General features: G+C 42.3%; 1 protein-coding gene across 3 annotated transcripts in view; it reads left to right on the top strand.

Moving 5' to 3' along the window:
- Positions 1–20,880, top strand: part of UNC5D (unc-5 netrin receptor D) — a 1,240,412-nt gene that overhangs the window by 522,371 nt on the left and 697,161 nt on the right. For all 3 annotated transcript variants that reach the window (XM_069213807.1, XM_069213806.1, XM_069213805.1), the window contains exon 2: positions 1,660–1,878. In XM_069213807.1, the coding sequence (XP_069069908.1) occupies positions 1,660–1,878 (219 nt within the window). The remainder of the gene's footprint in view (positions 1–1,659; positions 1,879–20,880) is intronic.

Below are 20,880 nucleotides of genomic sequence, written 5' to 3'. Positions count from 1 at the left end.
CAAAGCTGTCTGACTGGACAGGAGCTGTCTGCAGACCAAATGTTATTAAGTCAACGAAATACACAGGCTTTGGTTTCTCCCAGATGAGAATTACTCTGTCACCTCACCTACTGGCTGTTTGGTATATCATTTCGCCTCCTTTTAGTTTTGTTTTGAAATACATGAGGAAATATTTTACATCTCAAAAATATGGTGAACGATCATATATGCAATTCTTTATCTCTTACATGCATTTTATGCAGAAAGCAACTGTTTTGTATTGTTCAACCACATGATGCTTTATTAAGTGTTTTTAGGACTCAAGTATGAACCATTAAAATACCACCACCTTTTCTACCATCACAAGTCAACATCAACATCGCCACCAGCAACATAATTACAAGTACTATTACCTCCACTACCATTATTACAGCCGCAAATGTATTTGCATATCGCCTACACGAATACCAGAACTACTGGCTTCGTCAGAGCTTATTGTTGAGTGTGTTGGGTCTTATGATGTTTCTTTCTGTTTAGGCCCCCCGCCTTTAAATTTCTAGTGCTTATATTTTTCTTTCTATAATGTTCAACAACATTACTATTCAATGAACCGCTTTTAATTAAATGCGTTTTTCTGTGGAAGAAAATGAGCTGACATTAAATGATCCCACTTGCGTGTGAAAAGATAGAGTGGCATTGCTTACAGAACACGCCCCCCCCCTCCTCCCCGTTACCCTCCCCATTTAAAGACTCCGCATCAGTGTTCTCCATTGTTCGGATTTATAGCACTTCAGCCCCCAGGGATGCCTCATTTGATCATCAACAGGATGCTGAAAATTGACAAGTGTAGGCTTAATGAAGTGCTCGACCCATTCGAAACAGAACTCTGTATCATATATTGGGATTAGGTACTCGAGCAGGAAATTATACTTTCCATAAATTACTCGAGGCAAAAAGTTCCTGGTTCCATTTCCCCGAGGCCTGCTCTCTCATTGATCTAAGAACAGAGTGAGTGATGAGAGTGTAGTGGTACTGACAGATGTTGATGCTTGTTTCAGCAGTGGTTTTACCTGACATCGTTTGCCTAACACATTGCAAACACAGTGCAACCGAATTTACTTTGTGTGTACCAGTTAAAAGCCTATGTAGAGGGGTCCCAGGTCAGCTCATGAAGAACACTCATACTTAGTTATTCACACTACCAGCTTATCCACACTAAACCTGAGACCCCCTGTATATTCCCAAAGACTCTGTAACCTTATGACAAGAAATGTAATCCTTCTTTTGTAGGCACATGTAAAACAAACTGAAATAGGCTGTCAGGCCTACTCTAGTCATCACTACCTACGGAAAATTGTTTACTAAATAAGCAACTATTAACTGACTATTTAAACCTAACCTCTAGCAAGTTCGCTTCTTAGGTTAATGAGGCCATTGCAAAGGTTTGCACGTTACCAGGAGGCAACCCGCTGCCAGACTTTACTTTGTCTTTCATCTTTCCTAGTATGCCCAAAAGAGTAGCACTCATTTGAGAAATCGTAAAATCTCTATCAGAATGTTTGATCAACTGAAGATTTTACTCCTGCATTACAAAATTAAGTTATATATTTATTGTGAGGAAAATCCTACAAAATATAACCTTTACAGAGTTTAATTTGTTTCATTTTTTGGTTTCTACAGGGAATGAAAATGGAGAATCCCTCCCAGACTCTCTCCCTTCAGCACCAGGGACCCTGCCACATTTTCAGATGGAGCCCGACGATGCCTACATCATCAAAAGCAACCCAATCAGCCTCCACTGCCGCGCCTTACCTGCCACCCAGATCTTTTTCAAGTGCAATGGGGAGTGGGTCCATCAGGATGAACATGTGTCTGATGAGAGCGTGGATGAGGGTACAGGTAAGGAAAATGAAGAACAGGCGTGCAAGCACATTCAGGTTCATGGCAATGGGTTAGTAACTGAAGTGTGAATGAGCCAGAGTTGGTAGAAGCTCATTACAAGCAAATAAAGGGTGCCTAAACTGTGGCAATAGAGAATTTTGGCCCTTCCCATTCTGTTAAAAGGAGATATATGCTTGCCTAATGTTGTTGAATCTGTTTGTGATCTGATGTTTTCCTTGATCCCCCAAATAAATGCAGTTGCTATCATCATTTTAACATTTTTTTTGCAATTCCGAGTCCTTCACGAAAAAGTGACCTAACGTAGCTGACAATTTATCTTTTGTCAGTGCTTTGGTAGGGTCTCGTATGAATCATAGCAGCCTCAGTATCCACAGTCTCTAACCTTCACAACAACCTCCAACTCAACAAAAAAGGTAGATGAAGTTGTGCCTAGTTTGTGAGAATTAGGTTCCTGCTGCCATGCTTTCCATAGGCTTCCCTCACAACTGTTCAAAGTAATTCCAGTAATCTTTCTCCAGTTGAGGCCTTTGTGCCTAATTAAACATTTAACGGATGCTTGAGCTCCACCAAAAAGCATCAGGTAAATCGACCATCTTACTTTGTGTATTGGTCCTCTATGCAATGACAATAGCTCTTCTGGGACATCCACCACTTTTGATAACTATCCTGTATCTGCTCAACTCTAATTAAGTCCTGATCATCCTGATGTGCAGAGTGTTTTAATTGTTGCAAACTATCAGACTCCGTCAATTTGCGGGTTTGCAATTTTTAACCTAATTAATGATTTAGAACAGGATTTGGCATAGACAAAATATTGCATTCTGCTCACATGAATTGGTGGAATTTTGGCCATTCAGTTTTACTCTTTAAAGTGGAGTTCTTGCCAAAGTCAGCCAATCGCCTTAAAGAGGAATTTTTCTCCTGTTGGGCTCCAGAATAACAAGCTGGCGAGCACAGGTGTGATTTAACATCCCCTAGCGCTCATTTCTAGTGCGGGCAGTTGCCGGCATTTCTGAGTGGTCAAGGTCAGAGGTCTGCTGTTCGAGTAGATATGGTGCTGTTCGAGTAGGTTTTCTACCTGACTTTCAGCAAAATCAAGTGGAATGGCTGTGTGCTCTTGCCCAACGCATGGTGCAATTTGCACTGATTTTCAGCGCTGTTCACACTACTAGCACTAAACTGCAATACGAGCAGTGCGAACTGCATATTTTCTTCCCATTTATGGAATTCTGTGGAATCTCGTGGCGTTCTGACCACCCCTAAACAAGATTTCCTAATTGATAAATGTGTTCAGTAAACATTAAGGAATTGTGATTAGGTAGGAATATGTTATGGGCATTGCTTCTAAATACCAATTCCTTAAGATATGTATTAATGGTTTGCAAGAAAAATACAGTAATAAGCTTTAATATTAGACCACCAATTCATTCACAAACAGGAAAATTATGTCCTCATGGAACCTCTTTCTTTTTGAGAATGTTGACTAAACTGTTTTTAGGAATAGGTAATGGTTCATTGTAACGCTGCATACAACATAAAAAAAGTTTAGTTTTTCATCCTTTTAAATGTTATGAATTCCTTTTAGGAAAATGCACTGCATTAAAATAAAAATCGGTTTCTTTAAAACCATCACAGATATGGTGGTCTGCTGACCCTAGCAGGCCACCATGCCTGTAACTCTAGCCAATCGTAGTGGGTTTCAATTTGTGATCTGCTTCACACATATGAATAAGGTAAGTTGGATAGCGATCCACTATGATTTGGAATTTTGTGAACTGAGATATTAGTACATAAGTTGGTTTGCAAAATTTCTTTCCAGTCGTAAAACGTGGATGGGCAAATTTCGACCAATTTTTGAGAACGGAAAATTCATACATCAGGCTCCAAGTCTTTAAACTCACATATGGACTTTGTGCTCTTCTTACTAGTCCCTCCTGTAACTACCAGAGAAGATATGGTGGAGAATGGGGCAGTTGCCCTTGTCTAAATGTTGGCACTTAGGAATGACTTACCTCGAGCCCTAGGAACCTGGGAGTGGGAGGAGGGAGACCTTCAAAACCGATCTTCCAAAAGAACTAAAAATGTTCCTTTTCAACAATGAATTATTTTCTCAAGTCCTGTCTATTTTAGCTCCGCAACCCCATAAAACCTTAGAGTGATTGCGCTAAAAAGAAACAATATAATAGAATAGAAACTGCAGCTGTTTAGAAGTGGCAGTGTCTTTTTTATTGCCTGGTTTAGAAAGTTCTTTTTCTCACATTTTTTATAAAGTCTGCAAAAAATGTTACATCTGAACCATGTTTCCTCAGTTTATGTATAGAGGTGCATTTATAAAATACAGAACGATATGTGAGCCTGTAGTCTGAAAATGAGGTTCCGGGGCCATGGAATGAGCATGTTGAGGTGATCCAGAAAACAGAGCATATGATTTTGCTCCTTCTACTAATAAAAAGTGGGGCAAACAGAGTTTGCTCCAATATGTATTATAGCAAACTATTTGCATCAATGCAAGCTGGTCAACATGCATTACGTACTGTTCTACTGTTCTACTTGTATATAAAAAAAAGAAAAGATAATCCACAATGACTTTTTTTTAAAATACATAACATCACAGTTTTGCACTTTTGTCCTACTTATGTGATGAGTAATGAACAAACTCATTTTGCGTAAAGGTTAGTCTTATTTTCACATTTGAACAGTAGAACAATATAATCTACATTTTTTATTATTCGAATTAAATTACAAGGAAATATGTTGTAAAACATTTGTGTTTAATGTTTTGCCACGATTCAAATGCATTTTTTCTCTTTCCAATTAATAAGCAGAAAAGTGGTGTAATTGTATTTGCTAATTTTTTGTGGAACCAGAGCGTTTCTGTGATCCTGATAATCCGCGAGGCCACAGGTCGAGGGGGTGCAAATATTATCTGATTATCTCAGATGTGGATTGCAGAAAGATTACCTTCAGCTCTAGCACAATCTGCAGTTTGACAAAAAAGGATGTTAAATCGTGGACTGAATCTTTGATCTTCAACTATTCTTGAAAAATGACTTGAGAGGACGAAATATGTATTTCACAAAAAAGCCATCCCTTCATTTTTAATATTTTATCAAGTGCAAAATCACATATACTCAGCTTATCAAAAGCCTAGAAAGAATGATTTGTTAAAAGTCAATAATACCCTTTATGGTCTTTCAGGTCAATAAAGCAAACACTACGGTTAATATTGTCATTGGGCCTGTCATGTATGATTAACGACAAGCTACCTAAGGGTGTATGTATTCTCTTTATAAGTTAAGTAATAAAACATGCTCTTAGTACGTACCCTTGTTCTACCAAGAGAACCTTTTAGAAAAAAGCAGTGTATCTTGCATATCACAGCAGGCTTTCTCAGTGTTGTTTTTCTACCTGTGGATTTGATTTGGGAGTATGAGACGTTCTTATTATGTAAGCAAAGCCTTGCTTAGGTCCTGATTACTGGCTTATCTCCAGCTCACGGAGTTGCCCACTTTTCTTACTCCTGCCCCTATAGTATATTTTTTTCATGCAAATTGAAAATATTTACTTACAAGTACTGTAGTAGTCTGAAAGGGCCATTGGGTGGAGAATTAAGGCCTTGCAGATTGTGAGAGAGCAAGGACAATGCCTCATTAGGAGCCCACGGTCAGCTTAATGCTCTGTGTACTCCTTATACTTTCAAAGGCACATGATCATGGTCACGTGGTGCTTGGCCAACCAAGCAATATCCCACTGTGGCCCTCTTAGATTACCGCACCATGAACTGTAACAATGAACTCTAACAAATGAATGCTAAGGAACGACCCCACTGTGGTGCGAAATATCGTAGTTCATTCAAAATTGATAGAGGTGTGTTGCTAGAAATGAGGTCTTTGGTTGGCAGTCAGGTTACCCCCTGTCCAAGCAAGGACCCTCACTCTAGTCAGGGTAAAAGAGAATCACCCTCAGCTAACCCCTGCTTACCCTCTTGGTAGCTTGGTACGAGCAGTAGGCTTAACTTCAGAGTGCTAGGTGTAAAGTATGTGTACCAACACACACAGTAACTTAATGAAAACACTACAAAATGATGCAACACAGGTTTTGAAAAACAGAGAATATTTATCTAAACAAAACAAGACCAAAACAACAAAAATCCATAATACACAAGTCAAGTTATCAATTAAAAAGCAAAAATAGTCTTCATGTAGTTTTGAACAAACACTAACACTGTTAGCGTGCAAATGTACCTTGGGCGCGTCAAAAATAACCCTGCACGGGTGAGTGTGCGCAAAAAGAGCTTGCAATGCGTCGATTTCACTCATGTACAAGACCTTGCATCATTTCTCCTTTCGTCAGGTCGGGGCGCGTCATTTCTTCTCTCCGCAGGACAGTGATGTTTCAATCCGGTCAGCGCTCTCGGGTCCAGGCAGGCCTTGTATCGTTTTTACATGCCCAGCGGTGTTTGCATCGGAAATCCAGCCGCACGATGATCCAAAAACCACGCAGCGCGGGTTGTGATCTCACCAGCCTCCATCAGCTATGCTGCGCGTCGTTTCCCCAGCTCCGATCTTTGTGTTGCGTTGCAGGCAAGTGTTGATTTTCAGCCGCAAAGCCACCAGCGAACCAATTTTTCAGCCGCAGATCAGAGTCTTTGCTGTCCCTGAGACTTCAAACAACAGGAGGCAAGCCCTAAATCAAGCCCTTGGAGATCTTCACAAGATGGAAGGCACACAAAGTCTAGTCTTCGCCCTCTTACTCTGGCAGAAGCAGCAACTGCAGGATAGCTCCACAAAGCACAGTCACAGGAAGGACAGCTCTTCTTCCTCAGCTCTTCTCCAGGCAGAGGTTCCTTTTCGTTTCCAGAAGTGTTCTAATGTCTGTGGTTTTGGGTGCCCTTCTTATACCCAATTTCTCCTCTGAAGTAGGCCTACTTCAAAGCAAAGTCTCCCTTGAATGTGAAATCCTGCTTTGCCCAGGCCAGGCCTCAGACACTCACCAGGGGCTTGGGGAGTGCATTGTGTGAGGGAGGCACAGTCCTTTCAAGTGTGAGTGACCACTCCTACCCTCCCTCCCAGCATAGATGGTTCTTCAGGATATGCAGACTACACCCCAGCTCCCTTTGTGTTTATGTCACTGTCTAGTGTGAGGTGCAACCAGTCCAACTCTCAAATTGACCCAGACAGGGAATACACAAACAGGCAAAGTCACAGAAATGGTATAAGCAAGAAAATGCTCACTTTCTGAAAGTGGCAATTTCAAACACACAATCTTAAAATCAACTTTATTAAAAGATGTATTTTTAAATTGTGAGCTCAGAGACCCCAAACTCCACATGTCCATCCGCTCCTAAAGGGAATCTACACTTGAATCATATTTAAGGTAGCCCTCATATTAACCTATGAGACGGACAGGCCTTGCAACAGTGAAAAACGAATTTAGCAATATTTCACTGTCAGGACATATAAAACACATTACAATATGTCCTACCTTAACCATACCCTACCCTGCCCTTCTGGCTACCTAGGGCCTACCTTAGGGGTGCCTTACATGAAAGAAAAGGGAAGGTTTAGCCTGGCAAGTGGATACACTTGCCAAGTCGAATTTACAATTAAAACTGCACACACAGACACTTCAGTGGCAGGTCTGAGACATTATTACAGAGCTACTTTTTGGGTGGCACAACCAGTGCTGCAGGCCCACTAGTAGCATTTAGTTTACAGGCCCTGGGCAGCTCTAGTGCACTGTACTAGGGACTTAGTAATAAATCAAATATTCCATTCATGGATAAACCAATTACATACACATTTTGTAAAGGAGCACTTGCACTTTAGCACTTGTTAGCAGTGGTAAAGTGCCCAGAGTAACAAAAAGAGCAAAAACAGAGTCCAGCACACATCAACAACCTGGGAAACAGAGGCAAAAAGTTAAGGGAGACCACGCCAAGGATGAAAAGTATCACAGGTGTCCTGAAACAGCAAGGCATTATCCCAAAATAAAATAATGGACAGAGTGCTGAAACTTTTCAAACACTCATCCACAGTCACAGATCTGGGTTTAGTCCATCGTTATTTTGCTTGCCCCGTCACCCCAGTTTGGACCCAGCTACAAGGAAATCAGTCTTGACCCTGCTCCCAGTGGGAACATTTCAGCTGAACTGCCAAACCAGGTCCTCCCTGGACCGGACTCAAGCATCCTAAGATCAATTTCAAGGTATCACCCTTCATCAGCCAGGCTAGCTTGAATCCAGTGGTGCAGCAAGCAAGGGACCCATGTCTGGGCATACCCTAGCCACTTAGGGCGCACAAGGCAATATCACAAAATAAAATGATGGACAAAGTGTTGAAACTTTTCAAACACTCACCCCCAGTCACAGATCTGGGTTTACTCCTTCATCATTTTGCTTGCCACTTTTTAGGTCACAGCCGCCTACCAGACAGCATAGTTGTCTGCTTTGCTAAAGACATCTTGAGGGCTATCAGAAAGTTGACCTAGGACCAATCTACCCCACTCAACTCCAATCTACCCCACTGCAAACCACCCCTCTTCAATCATCCTTTTTCAACCCACCCCACTCCAATCTGCCCCTCTAAATTCCAATCTACCCTATTCTAATCCACCATATGTACCCCACTCCACCCAAATTTATCCCACTACACTACACTCTTCCTTGATCTATCTCGCTCAACTCCAGTCTTGACTATAATTAAATCTGTCCAACTACACTGCATCCCACTCCACTCTACCCCACTCCAGTCCACCCATCTAGTATACTTCACATTACCCCAATCAACCACACTCCATTCTGCCCTACCTAATCTACCCCACTCATCTTCATCCATTCTACCACATACCACTCCTATCAACCGCACTCCAGTACAGTCTAATCTACTTCACCCAAATTCACTCCACTCCACCCCTCTCCAGTTTATTTTACCCCACTTCACACCAATCTAACCCACTCCAATCTACCCCATCCAATCCACTCCACTCCAGTCTACACCAGTGTACTCCAGCCTACTTCAGTACACTCCAATCTACTCAACCCTAACCCAATCTACCACACTCCAGTCTAATCCACTCCAGTCCACCCTACCCCATTGTAACCTTCCCCACACCACTCTATCTATATCCACTCCAACCTACTCCACTCCAATCCACCCCATTCCACTCCAATCTACCACAATCTACCCCACTCCTATCTATCTCACTCCAATCTATTCCACTCCACTCCACCCCACTCTAATCTACCCTACTCCAATCTACGTCACTCCACTGTAATCTACCACACTCCACCTTAATCTACCTCACTCTAATCTACCCCACACTATTCTACCTGAGTTCAGTCTATCGTATTCTAAGATACCCTAATTCACTGTGCTCCACTCTTCCCCAATCTACCCCTCCTCACTCCACTACAATTTACCCAAATATATCCAAGTCCACTCTACCCCATTTCACTCAAATCTAACCCATTCCACCCAAATCTACCCACTCCACTACAATCTACTTCAATTCAGGTTTGTAAGTCATTTATTAGTCAACAAAAAACATAAACAGTATTAGAACATTGGAATGTTGGCATGTCCATTAAAGACAATGGACTGCTGAGGGCTTTTGCAGGCTGGTAAAAGCCCGCAGCGCCAACATTCCAATGTTCGCTTTGTTCACAGCAAAAGCTGTGAACAAAGCCTCACGGAGCCCGAGGGGATTTAAATCCCCTCGGGCTCCGTGATTTTTTTTTTTTTTTGATAGAACATTCTGCCCTGTGTGGCAGGATGTTCTAATAGCCTTAGAACCCGCCGTAGCGGGCTCTACCGGCTATTAAAGTCCCTCTCCCTTGTTAAATGCCCTCGCCTTCGGCTCGGGCATTTAACGCGTGGAGCGAGCCTTTAATAGCCGGTAGAGCCCGCTACGGCGGGTTCTAAGGCTATATTAAAATATACAATTGATATCACTTGATCGGTTAAAAAAAGAAATGCATTTTGCAAATAATACCACCATTCAATCTACTTTACTCCAATTTTCCATGCTAATTTATCCAACTCTAATCTACTGCATCCACCCTCCTCCATTTAACTCCCACTCTACTCTATGCCAATCTATCCCACTCCACTCTACCCTAATTTACCCTATTCCACTCTACCCCAGTCTACCCCACTCCAATCTACCCCACCCCACTCCTCATCTCTAATGTTTAGCCCTGCTGAACAGCGGCCACACTGGTGTACAACATGGTAAAAAAACAATCTCATAAGCGATACCTTTTGGCTTTGCTATTGGTTGTTTATTTTTTTTCCATTTATAAAATCGAACATCTGCTTTAGCAACCCTATTTTTTTTTCACAATGTTTGGTAATCTGTTTTATTAATAATGTTTTTCATTGTTTTTCTTAATTGAGTTTGAAGCTGGAATGGAATAAAACATGATTCAGCCCCCAAGATGGCATATTTATAAACTAACCACCGATTACCATTTTTTCAATCTACAAAAGGGTCTAATGTTCACTGTTTCACTATTGCAAGACGTGGTCAACCCGTTCCTGCGCACCTCCTTGGTTTAGTGTGCATGTCGATTTCACCAAGCAGGAAATCAAGTTATCTTTGTATGTGTTTAAGTCTATAATCCTATAAAAAGATCAAAATAACTGAAGAGTTATTTCCAGGCAGTCATACATATGTAGAGGTTTAAAAGGATTTATTGTCTTAGCAATGCCTCAATGCTAACATGAGTTTTATGAGGCACAATGAAACACACATCGCAACTTGGATGCATATATATAATGATGACAGATCTCTGTTCAGATGCCTTTAGGCTGTTAGTAGAGACACAGATTGGTGGTGTTATGCAGAAGGATTTGCAAGAATACACCCCTCACAGAAGAAGACATGGCCAGGTAGATAAAGCTAATGAAGGAGGCATAACTTTGACAATCAGCAGAATCTTTTACAGAACCAAGTGCTTTTACTTTTCACAGATCAGCATCGGTTTATTATTTTATTATCTCTGGTGTGTCTTTGCATTCTGAAATGCAATTTATTGTTGCATTTTTCTCTTCATAACATCTTTATTGCTTTTCGGCTCCCCTTTTTAATTTTCAACATTGCTAGGCAACTCCATGTCCAGGGAAACAGGCGTGCATACCATTACCTACCTGTGCAAGCCATTCTTCTTAATAACAAATCACTCATAAAAGACTCAAGCACAAAATGTCACATAATTCAAATGAATAGCAGATAATGTGAAGACATCGATGCCGGCCTCTGAGGCAATCTGATCCAAATGGGTTATTTATTAATTTAGTGATGTATTTACATTTTTATTCCAAATAGTGAAGGGGATGAATGTTGTTAATTTTCCCAGTCTTCGCTTGACATTGCGGCAGCGATATACATCCATATTGTTTCTACTGAATATTTTCAATTTGATAAAAAGTGTGCTGTGAGAGATTTTCTTACTTGATGACTGCTTGAAATGTTATTGATTAGGGGGACAGTTTTTTCAGCTTTTTCCCTCAATGACGGTTAATCACTCCCACATGCACCCGATGCCACACGCACAACAAAAAGAGCTGTGATCCTCACAGTGATGGTGTTTGTATGACTTTGTCAGGGCTCCAACACTATTATGACCTATCGTGTTATCACAATCTAGGTTAAACATGCCCACATGCACCCACTCAGACATTAATAACACACACTAACACACACACTCTCTCCCTCGCTCTCTTTCTCTCATTTTTCTCTGGTACGACACTATATTCACTGATGGAATTGATTAGCTATGTTGCATCTGCTGCATCGCCTACTACCGCATCATCATAGTAAGTACGTATGCACTAGTATTACCTTCACATATACTTACCTATAATTACAAATACAGCTGAGAGGTTAGGTCGAGGATGTGGCTGCAATATTATTTTTATGGGATGTAACACACGCGAAATAGACCAAATTGAAAAGTACGCTCCTCTACCCAAGTTAAACTCTACTCATAAAACTTTACAGATTTTTCTCAAATATCGGGAGAGCAGATCGACAGTCAGAATTTTTTCAGTGAGAGTACCCACCATTTAGGATTTTCTGCCTTGAACAATTTGCCAAGCTACAGACATTTTATCACTCCGGAAAAATCTGAAGACTTGACTGTTTAAACAGATTTGTGAGACTTAATTGAGCAGACTACAAGCCCCGTGACAGAGTTGCTACTACAGCGCCAAGAGAGGTATGGTGAACATGTGCTCTACAAATTCTCAATAACATAACATGACATATAGTGGAGGAGTACCTCTCACAATCACACTCACACTATTTCCCTCTAATACACACTCACTCACACCCGAAGAGACACACAAATAAATACACATTTTAGAAAAACTCTTCCCAGTTTACGCATACATATTCTGTCATCTCTTGCAAAAGAAGGACAATTGACAGCTTCTCATGTTCCTGAATGACATTCTAAAATATAATTGATCTTATATTACCTTGTAACACCACGCTACAGGTTAGTTAACTGTCACAGCAGAATGTAGAGTTCTCATTGCAGAAACATATTGTATCCTTAGACCATGGCACACTTTCTATGAGTAAACTACGCTACAGTTATGGAGGCCTGTAGCCATGACGGTTTGTGAGATATTTAAATAATGGAGGGGCGCAAAAAAAAAAAATATATATATATATATATATACATATATATACATACATATATATTTGTATAAATGGCAAACAACTTTGTCCCTATCTAGCTCGGTGTGGCTAGCACTGTGCTGATCCGATGCTTAAAAACTTTGCTAGATAAACAGATATTTGAGGTGAGCAAATCTTGTGTCGCTGGTGTTGCAGGGTGCTCCTTTCTAGAGCTGCTCTCCACCTAAACTTGGGAGCTACCCAGAGTTCTCTCTTCTTTTTTGCAGAATTTATGCGTCACTCTAACCCTGAAAGGGTTTTGTTTTGATATGTTTTATATATATATATATACATATATATATATGTGTGTGTGTGTTAAAAAGGGTCACTTACAATGCTGGCAGTACGTCCCCGATGTCCCCAGTCTGAGCGCAAAGTCCCACAGCCAACAACTTTTTCCACTAAAGATGCTGCTTTCATGCTATTAAGCAGTATGAGTGAAGCATTTCGATTGGCTGGCGTGGGCTGCCTCAGCGCTTTGGAAAGCACTGGAGGCCTGTGCCTTCTGTCCAACCCAGCTTTCCAAAACAGTTGGGTTGGAGTAGTTTGAATTGTGCATGTCGGTTTGCCCATAGTAAGGTAGCCGGCCAAACCAATGTGTGCTCTTCAAACTGAAGTGGCCACTCCTCACTGCTGAGAATCAGCAGCAGTGACACACTGCCCCTGCCCTCACACTCCATTTGCTGGCAGAATCCAAAAAATAAAATGGCAATAAATCATTTTATTGCTATTTTATTTTTCACACTTTCTGCTCAGCAGTGTGTGTATGTGTGAGCGGGGGGGGGGTGATGCTCCTCCGTTCCTATGGAGGAACTGCCACTGTCCTGTAGGAGCTTTACAGCTGATCATTCAGCACAATTGTGTAAAAATATTGATATTGTTTATTATTGCCTAGACATTTTCTGTTTGACTTAGGATATGCTGCACAGAGTGTAGTCAATTCTGTGTGTATATATATATATATATATATATATATATATATATATATATAAAACGTATATTTAGTCAGTTTATAAGAGCATCCAATCAGTGCTAAAAAGATAACCTAGATTATTGAATCTTTTGGGAATCACTCAAATTATTCTGATCTATGTGGCACAAACATCATCTTCGATTCTTGGCCTCACAGTGTTAATTTATCTACAACACCGTGTCAGATATTGATCAGTTAGACTGCATATACACCAAGAACTTCGTGTTTCCATTCTTAACACACAGCGTGATTTAATAGTGTGAATCATGTTGTTGTAAAATATGATGGAATCTCAATCTCCCACTCTACAGAAAGCATGCTCTTCTCGCGGTACACCAAAAACGAATGAGTTCAAACTCAGTCTAAATAGATATAGACCCTTGGCATAATACTGATCTAGTAGACATAAACCTTAGGCATCCGGCCTTCAGCATCTGTATGTATTGGTTCAGAGACAGAAATGCATTCATTTCTGAGATACAGGTCTGAATGGAGTTGCAATTAGAAATAATAGTAAGCTCAGAAACACCAATACTACATAAATCTATAAAATGTCATACTGTTATGAGTCAACATCGCCAATGTACTGACTAATGCAAACTTCAACTTCAGGATGGTTCTCGTGCACCAGAACAAGACCACTGGATATGAGATGTCCTCACTCCAATAGCCTCCTTCAAAGAAGACAACTTAGAAAGTTTGCTTAGGGATGATCCAGTGGCACTTTGATGGCAGGTATCCCAGAGGCACATCTGATACCCTCGGATAAGTATTCTTCCTACTTTTCGTGCCTCATCAAAAAAATAACTAAGCGTGGAGATCTCTGCTGGCTCTCGCTGTCCAGCTGCCCCATCAAGAGCTTTTCCATCACATGCTAGTTGGTCTGAAATGACATCCAACCTTGCCTGCCATTCAAGATCAGGATATCCAGAGGACTATGCATGCCAATCAGAACCAACACCATCTTTCTAAAGACCAGGAAAGGGAAGCAAGAGAAGAGAAGCAAAGTGTTATGCTCAGAGAGTAAAGAGATACATTACCGTTAAATGTGATAAGCACTTTCCATTCTCCATTTGTGTAAACAGCTCAAGACCCTTTCCTTCGTGTAATACCTCATAGTGGTGACCTCACCTTTCTGAAGAGCTTGCTCCTACTCCAACAGTCACACTTATAACCTGGTGCACTTGCCCATCCGTTGGCTATCCCTTGCACCTTGCAATCTTAGCTCCCATTCCTCCTACATGTGTGCGCTACTGGCTAGTCAATCCCTCTTCCTCTTTGTCAACACTTCCTTCCACTCCCTATTGCTGTCCTCCATGCAGCCCTTCCTCTCCCTTCCCTCCTATGCTGTATCATTCCATTCTCTATCCACCCTCCCCATTGGCTGTCTCGCACAATAGTGTTGTAATCTCAAGTGTCCACCTTCACATTACCCTACCTCTGCTACCATTCTAACCCTTCCTTTGCTTGACACCACACTATTTGTTACCTCTTCTCTCTTATTCTATGCAGTGGTGCTTAATCTCATATTTTCTACCTCCCCTTTCATTAAGCACATCTGTATTACATCCTCTAATGTTGATTCTTGCCTCACCCTCATCAACATCATTCTTTCCCTTCTAACTGTACTCGTAGCCGGTTTTGCACTATACAAATCTAAATATATGGAAATCATCCATTGTCATCACCCCCCAAATGTTCATATTATTCACATGACAGGGTTCTGGTTTCTGTCACATTTGATTTAGAAACGTGTCAACATTGTTTTAACTCTCACTAATTCTATCTCAAATTGAAAATACACAATAACTCTTAGTCTCACCTGGGGGGCTCTCTTAACCATGTCTCAAGTGGCCTTGCAAGTGTTCTTTCCTACATGTTTGAGCCTGTTTTTTAGTTCGCCAACTCGAAAACACATATTGGTAGAAACTCTTAGCTGTCGTTCCCTCGACACCAGAAATTTACAGTAATTAAGGGTGTGATAACTGTCTTTCCTGTTTATTATTAATAAATATTCTCATACAGATTGGTGGTATTTGCAATACATTAGGTAAACATGGCTTACAGCTTTATTTGTATAGTTCTGTTTGACTGGTACTAAGAAATAGTGTTTATGTGAAAGTGATCACGAAAGGTAAGCCAACGCCTATTTTCACACTGCTTCACATCTGTCAAGATACTTGTCATTAACTGTGGTTTAGAAGCTATGCCTCCACATGCCTCCGAAACCATGCTTGAAAAATAGTCTGTGGCCCATAAGGGTCTGTGGAACAGATCAGCTCATGCCTACCTTAGCCAACGAGTGAGGACAGGAAATCCCAGATTGGCTGACCATTTGGAAGGCTGACTTACCATATTCCTAGATAGGATGTCCTCTATTTAAGCAGATTGTTCAGCTGGACGAGGCCAAATAAGTCCCTTCCTTACTGTTTCCCATTTCCTACCCCTTCCTATGACTTTGATAAACAAGCATTGGCAAAACCAACATGTCTCACCAATGCAAGAGCTGCTGGCTTTGCCAATGTGTTTTAGCCATGTTGTACACCAGCGTGGCTGCAGTTCAACATGGCTAAAAGTTATAGGCATAGAGTACTGTAGTGTGAAGTGGAGTGTCGTATACTGAAGTGACATTGAGTGGAGTGTCATAGAGTGGAGTGGTGTAGAGTGTTGTGGAATGACTTAGGGCCTCATGTACTAAGCTTTTTGCACGTCGCAAACAGCGAATTTGGCTGTTTGCGATGTGCAAAAAGCACATCATGATGCACACACCCCGGTTTGCGACTCACAATTAGGAAGGGGTGTTCCCTTCCTAATTGCGCCTCGCAGTGCAATGTAGGATTGTTTTGTGACCGCGAACGCGGTCACAAAACAATCGCAGTTTGCACCTATTTCAAATGGGTGCTAACCCATTCGCAAAAGGGCAGGGGACCCCTTCCCCGTTGTGAATGTCACTGTAAACATTACTTCAGAGCAGGCAGTGGTCCTATGGACCACTGCCTGCTCTGTAAAAATGAAATGAAAACGTTTCATTTTTTGTTTTTGTGATGCATCTTGTTTTCCTTTAAGGAAAATGGTCTGCATTACAAAAAAAAAAAACTGCTTTATTGAGAAGCAGTCACAGACATGGTGGTCTGCTGTCTCCAGAAGGCCACCATCCCTGTGAGGGCCGCCATTCCCAAGGGGGTCGCAAATTGCGACCTACCTCATGAATATTCATGAGGTGGGCATTTGCGACCCACTTTCGAATCGCAAATGGTGTCAAGGACACCATCCTACATTCAGATTTGCGAGTCGCAAATTGCGAGTCTGTCTGAATCGCAATTTGCGAGTCGCAAATCTGAGCATATGAACATGTGGCCCTTAGAGTGGAGTGTGGTAGAGTGGAGTGTCATAGAGTAGAGTGTTGTGAAATAGAGTGCTGTGTCATAGAGTGGAGTGTCATGAAGTAGAGTGGAGTGTTATGGAGTAGAGTAGAGAGATCTAGAGTAGTGTGGTGAAGAGTGGAGGGGAGAAGAGAAGAGGAGCATAGAGTGGAGGGGTGTTTAGTGGAGGAAAATAGATTGGAGAGGAGTAGAGTGGACTGAAGTAGTGTGTCATAGTGTGGAGTTGCATAGAGTGTTGTAAACTTTGGGAGTATAGAGTGGCATTGAGTGGAGTGGTGTAGAGTAGAGAGGTGAAATAGAGTGAATTAGTGTGTCATAGAGTAGAGTGGAATAAAGTGGCACAGAATGGAGTAAAGTGGCATGGAATGGCATTGAGGGAGTTGCATAGAGTGGATTGGTGTCATAGACTGTCTTAGAGTGAAGTGACTTAAGGTGGAGTAGAGTGTCATAGAGGGGAGGGGCAAAGAGTGGAGCAGAATAGGCTAGAGTGCCATAGAGTGTTGTGACTTAGAGTTGAGTAGAATGTTGTGGAGTACCATATAGTGGAATAGAGTGATATAGAGTGGCGTAGAGTGGAGTGCCATAGAGCTCAGTGTCAGAGTAGAGCATCATAGAGTAGAGTGGAGTAGAGTGGAGTAGAAAGCTGTAGAGTGCAGTAGAGTATTCTAGAGTGAAGAGTCATAGAGTGTCACAGAGTGGAGAGTCATAGAGTGTGGTGTCATGGAATGTCATAGAGCAAAGTGAAGGGTTGTAGAGAGGAGAGTCATAGAGTTGAGGTCCATAGAGTGTCATGGAGTGGAGTATAGTGGCTTAGAGTGGAGAAGAGTATGGTGGTATAGCATGGAGTAGTGTGGTGTAGAGTGTTGTAGAGTGGAATAGAGAGTCATAGAGTGGAGTTTCATAGAGTGAAATGTAGAGCTGAATATCGTAGAGTGGAGAGGCATAGAGTGTAGGGGTTTGGAGGGCCATAGATTGTTTTAGATTAGAATGGCATAGAGTGGAGTGGCCTAGAGTGGAGTGGCCTAGCGTGGAGTGGAGAAGAGTAGAGTGTCATAGAGTTGAGTGTTATGGACTGGTGTAGATTGGAGTAGAGTGGAGTGGCATAGCATAGAGTGGAGTAAAGTGTCATATGATGGAGTACAGGAGAGTGGCATACATTGAAGTGGAGTGGCATAGAGTGTTGTGGAGTGTCGTAGAGTGGATTGACATGTAGTGTCATAGACTGGAGAGTCATAGAGTGGAGGGTCATCGAGTGCAAGGTTGTAAAGTGTCAGAGTGGAATACAGTGGCATAGAGTGGAGAGCATTCAGTGGCAAACAATGGCATAGAGTAGGGTGGCGTAGAGCGGAATAGAGTATCATAAAGTAGAGTGGAGTACAGTGGAGTGCCGTAGATTGGAGAAGAGTGACAAAGAGTAGAGAGTAATAGAGAAAAGTGGCATAGAGTGGCAAAGATTAGAGTGGAGGGGCATAGAATGGCACAGAATGGTGTGGATTGGCATAGTGTAGAGTGTAATAAAGTGTCATAGAGTGAAGTAGACTGGAGTGGTGTGGGGTGGATTAAAGTGGCATAGAGTGGAGTGGAGTAGAGTGGAATAAAGTGTCATAGAGTGGATTGTTGCAGAGTATAGAGACTTAGAGTGGAGTGTAGTAGAGTGGATTGTCATAGAGTGGAGTGGAAAAGAGTGAAGTAGAGTCGCAGAAAGAAGTGTTGCAGAGGGTAGTTGAATGGCCTAGAGTTAAGTGACATAGAGTGGTGTAGAGAGTCATAGAATGGAGTGTCATAGAGTGCAGTAGAGCGGAGTAGCATATCATAGAGTGCAGTGACACAGAGTGGAAGGTGGTAGAGTGAAGTAGTGGAGTAGAGTAAAGTAGGGTTTGTTAGAGTAGAGTGCAGTGATGTACCGTGTAATAAAGTATCATGGACTGGTCAAGAGGGAGTTGCATAGAGTGGAGAAGTGTGTCATAGAGTGGAGTGGAGTGGAGTAGCGTAGAGTGTTGTAGAGTGGAGAGGAAGATAATGGTGTAGAGTGTCATAGAGTAGAGTGCCATATGTGGAGTAGAATGCCAGAGAGTGAACTGGTATGGAGTGGAATACAGTTTTGTAGAGTGGAGGAGAGTGTTGTAGAGTAGAGTGTCATGGAGTGGAGTAGCACAGAGTGCAATGTCAATGGATAGAGTGTCATAGAGTGGAGTGAAGTGCAATTGAGTGAATGCTCACAGGGTGTAGAGTGTCATGGAGTGGAGTGGAGTGGCATAGAGTAGAGTATGGTCGGGTGGCTTAGATTGGAGTAGAGTGGAGTGGAGTACAGTGGGGTAGAGTGAGTGCGTGTAGGGTTGAGGGACATGGACTGGAGTAGAGTGGAGTACAGTGGCATAGAGTGGAGTGCCGTAGAGTAGTGTAGAGGGGAGTAGAGTAGGGTGGTGTAGACTGTAGTAGAGTGGAGTACAGTGAGGTAGAGTTGAGTAGAGTAGTCTAAAGTGGAGGAGAGTAGGGTGGCTTAGAGTAAAGTAGGGTTGCATAGTGCGGAATATTATAGAGTGGAGGAGTTAAAGTGGAGGGGCATAGAGTGGAGGGGTACAGAGGAGGGACATAGAGTGGAGTAAAGTGGATTAGAGTGGAGTGGTGTAGTAGAGCAAAGTAAGATGTTGTAGAGTGGAGTAGATTGGATTGGTGTACAGTGAAGTAAAGAGGCATGGAGTGGCATAGAGAGATTTGTGCAGTAGGGTGTTGTAGAGATGAGTGGCATAGAGTGAAGAAGTGAATTGTAGAGTTGAGGGGCATAGAGTGAAGTGGCATATAGTGGAGTAGAGTGTTGTAGAGTGGAGTAGAGTAATTGTAGACTGGAGTGCCATATAATGGAGTAGAGTAGAGTAGAATGTCGTAGAGTAGAATGTCATAAATTGGAGTGTCATAGAGTGAAGGGTCACAGGTTTGTAGAGGTGAGTGGAGTTCAGAGAAGTGGCATACAGTGGAGTAAGTAGAGTGGAGTATAGTGGCATACAGTGGACTAGAGTAGAGTTGCATACAGTGGAGTAGTCACAAAATTGAGTACAGTAGGGTGGAGTAAAGTGTTGTAGAGTGAAGTAGAATGGAGTGTCATAGAGTGGACGTCACACAGTGAAGGGCATAGATTGGAGGAGTGTTGTGGCACAGACTGGAGCAGATTATCATAGAGTGGAGTGGTGTTGAGTGAAGTGGTGTTGAGTGGAGTGGCTTAGAGTGGAGTGGAGCAGAGTGTCATAGAGTGAAGTGTCATAGAATGGAGTAGAGATAAGTGGTATAATTGGGAGTGGCTTAGAGGGCTATGGAGTGGAGTGTCATAGATAGTAGTTTCATGGAGTGGAGGGGATAGAGTTGAGGGGCGTAGAGTTGAGTAAAGTGTTGTAGAGTGTAATTCAGTAGCATAGAGTGGAGTTTACTGTCATAGAGTGGAGTAGAATGGAGTGGCTTGAAGTGTAGTAAAGTGGAGTACCGTGGAGTGGAGTAGAGTAAAGTGCCATAGAGTACGATAGAGTGGAGTGTCCATAGAGCAGAGTGAAGTTTTGTAGAGTAGAGAGTAATAGTGTAGTAGAGTGGATTGTCATAGAGTGGAGTGACATAAAGTAAAGTAGAGATGCAGCGTGGAGTGGTGTCAAGTGGAGTACAGTGGCCTAGATTTAAGGGGCATACAATAGTGTAGAGTGTTGTATGGTGGAGTTGCATGGAGTGGCATAGAGGGGGTCATTCTGACCCTGGCGGTCATGGACCGCCAGGGCCAACGACCGCGGGAGCACCGCCAACAGACTGGCGGTGCTCCCATGGGCATTCTGACCGCGGCCGTATAGCCGCGGTCAGATACGGGAAACCAGCGGTGTCCCGCCGGTTTCCCGCTGCCCAAGGGAATCCTCCATGGCGGCGCTGCAAGCAGCGCCGCCATGGGGATTCCGACCCCCTTACCGCCAGCCTGGTTCTGGC

Source organism: Pleurodeles waltl, chromosome 11 (assembly GCF_031143425.1).
Source record: "Pleurodeles waltl isolate 20211129_DDA chromosome 11, aPleWal1.hap1.20221129, whole genome shotgun sequence".
NCBI lineage: Eukaryota > Metazoa > Chordata > Amphibia > Caudata > Salamandridae > Pleurodeles > Pleurodeles waltl.
The sequence above is the reverse complement of the archived record's forward strand: the minus strand, read 5'-3'. Positions and strand labels throughout refer to the sequence as shown.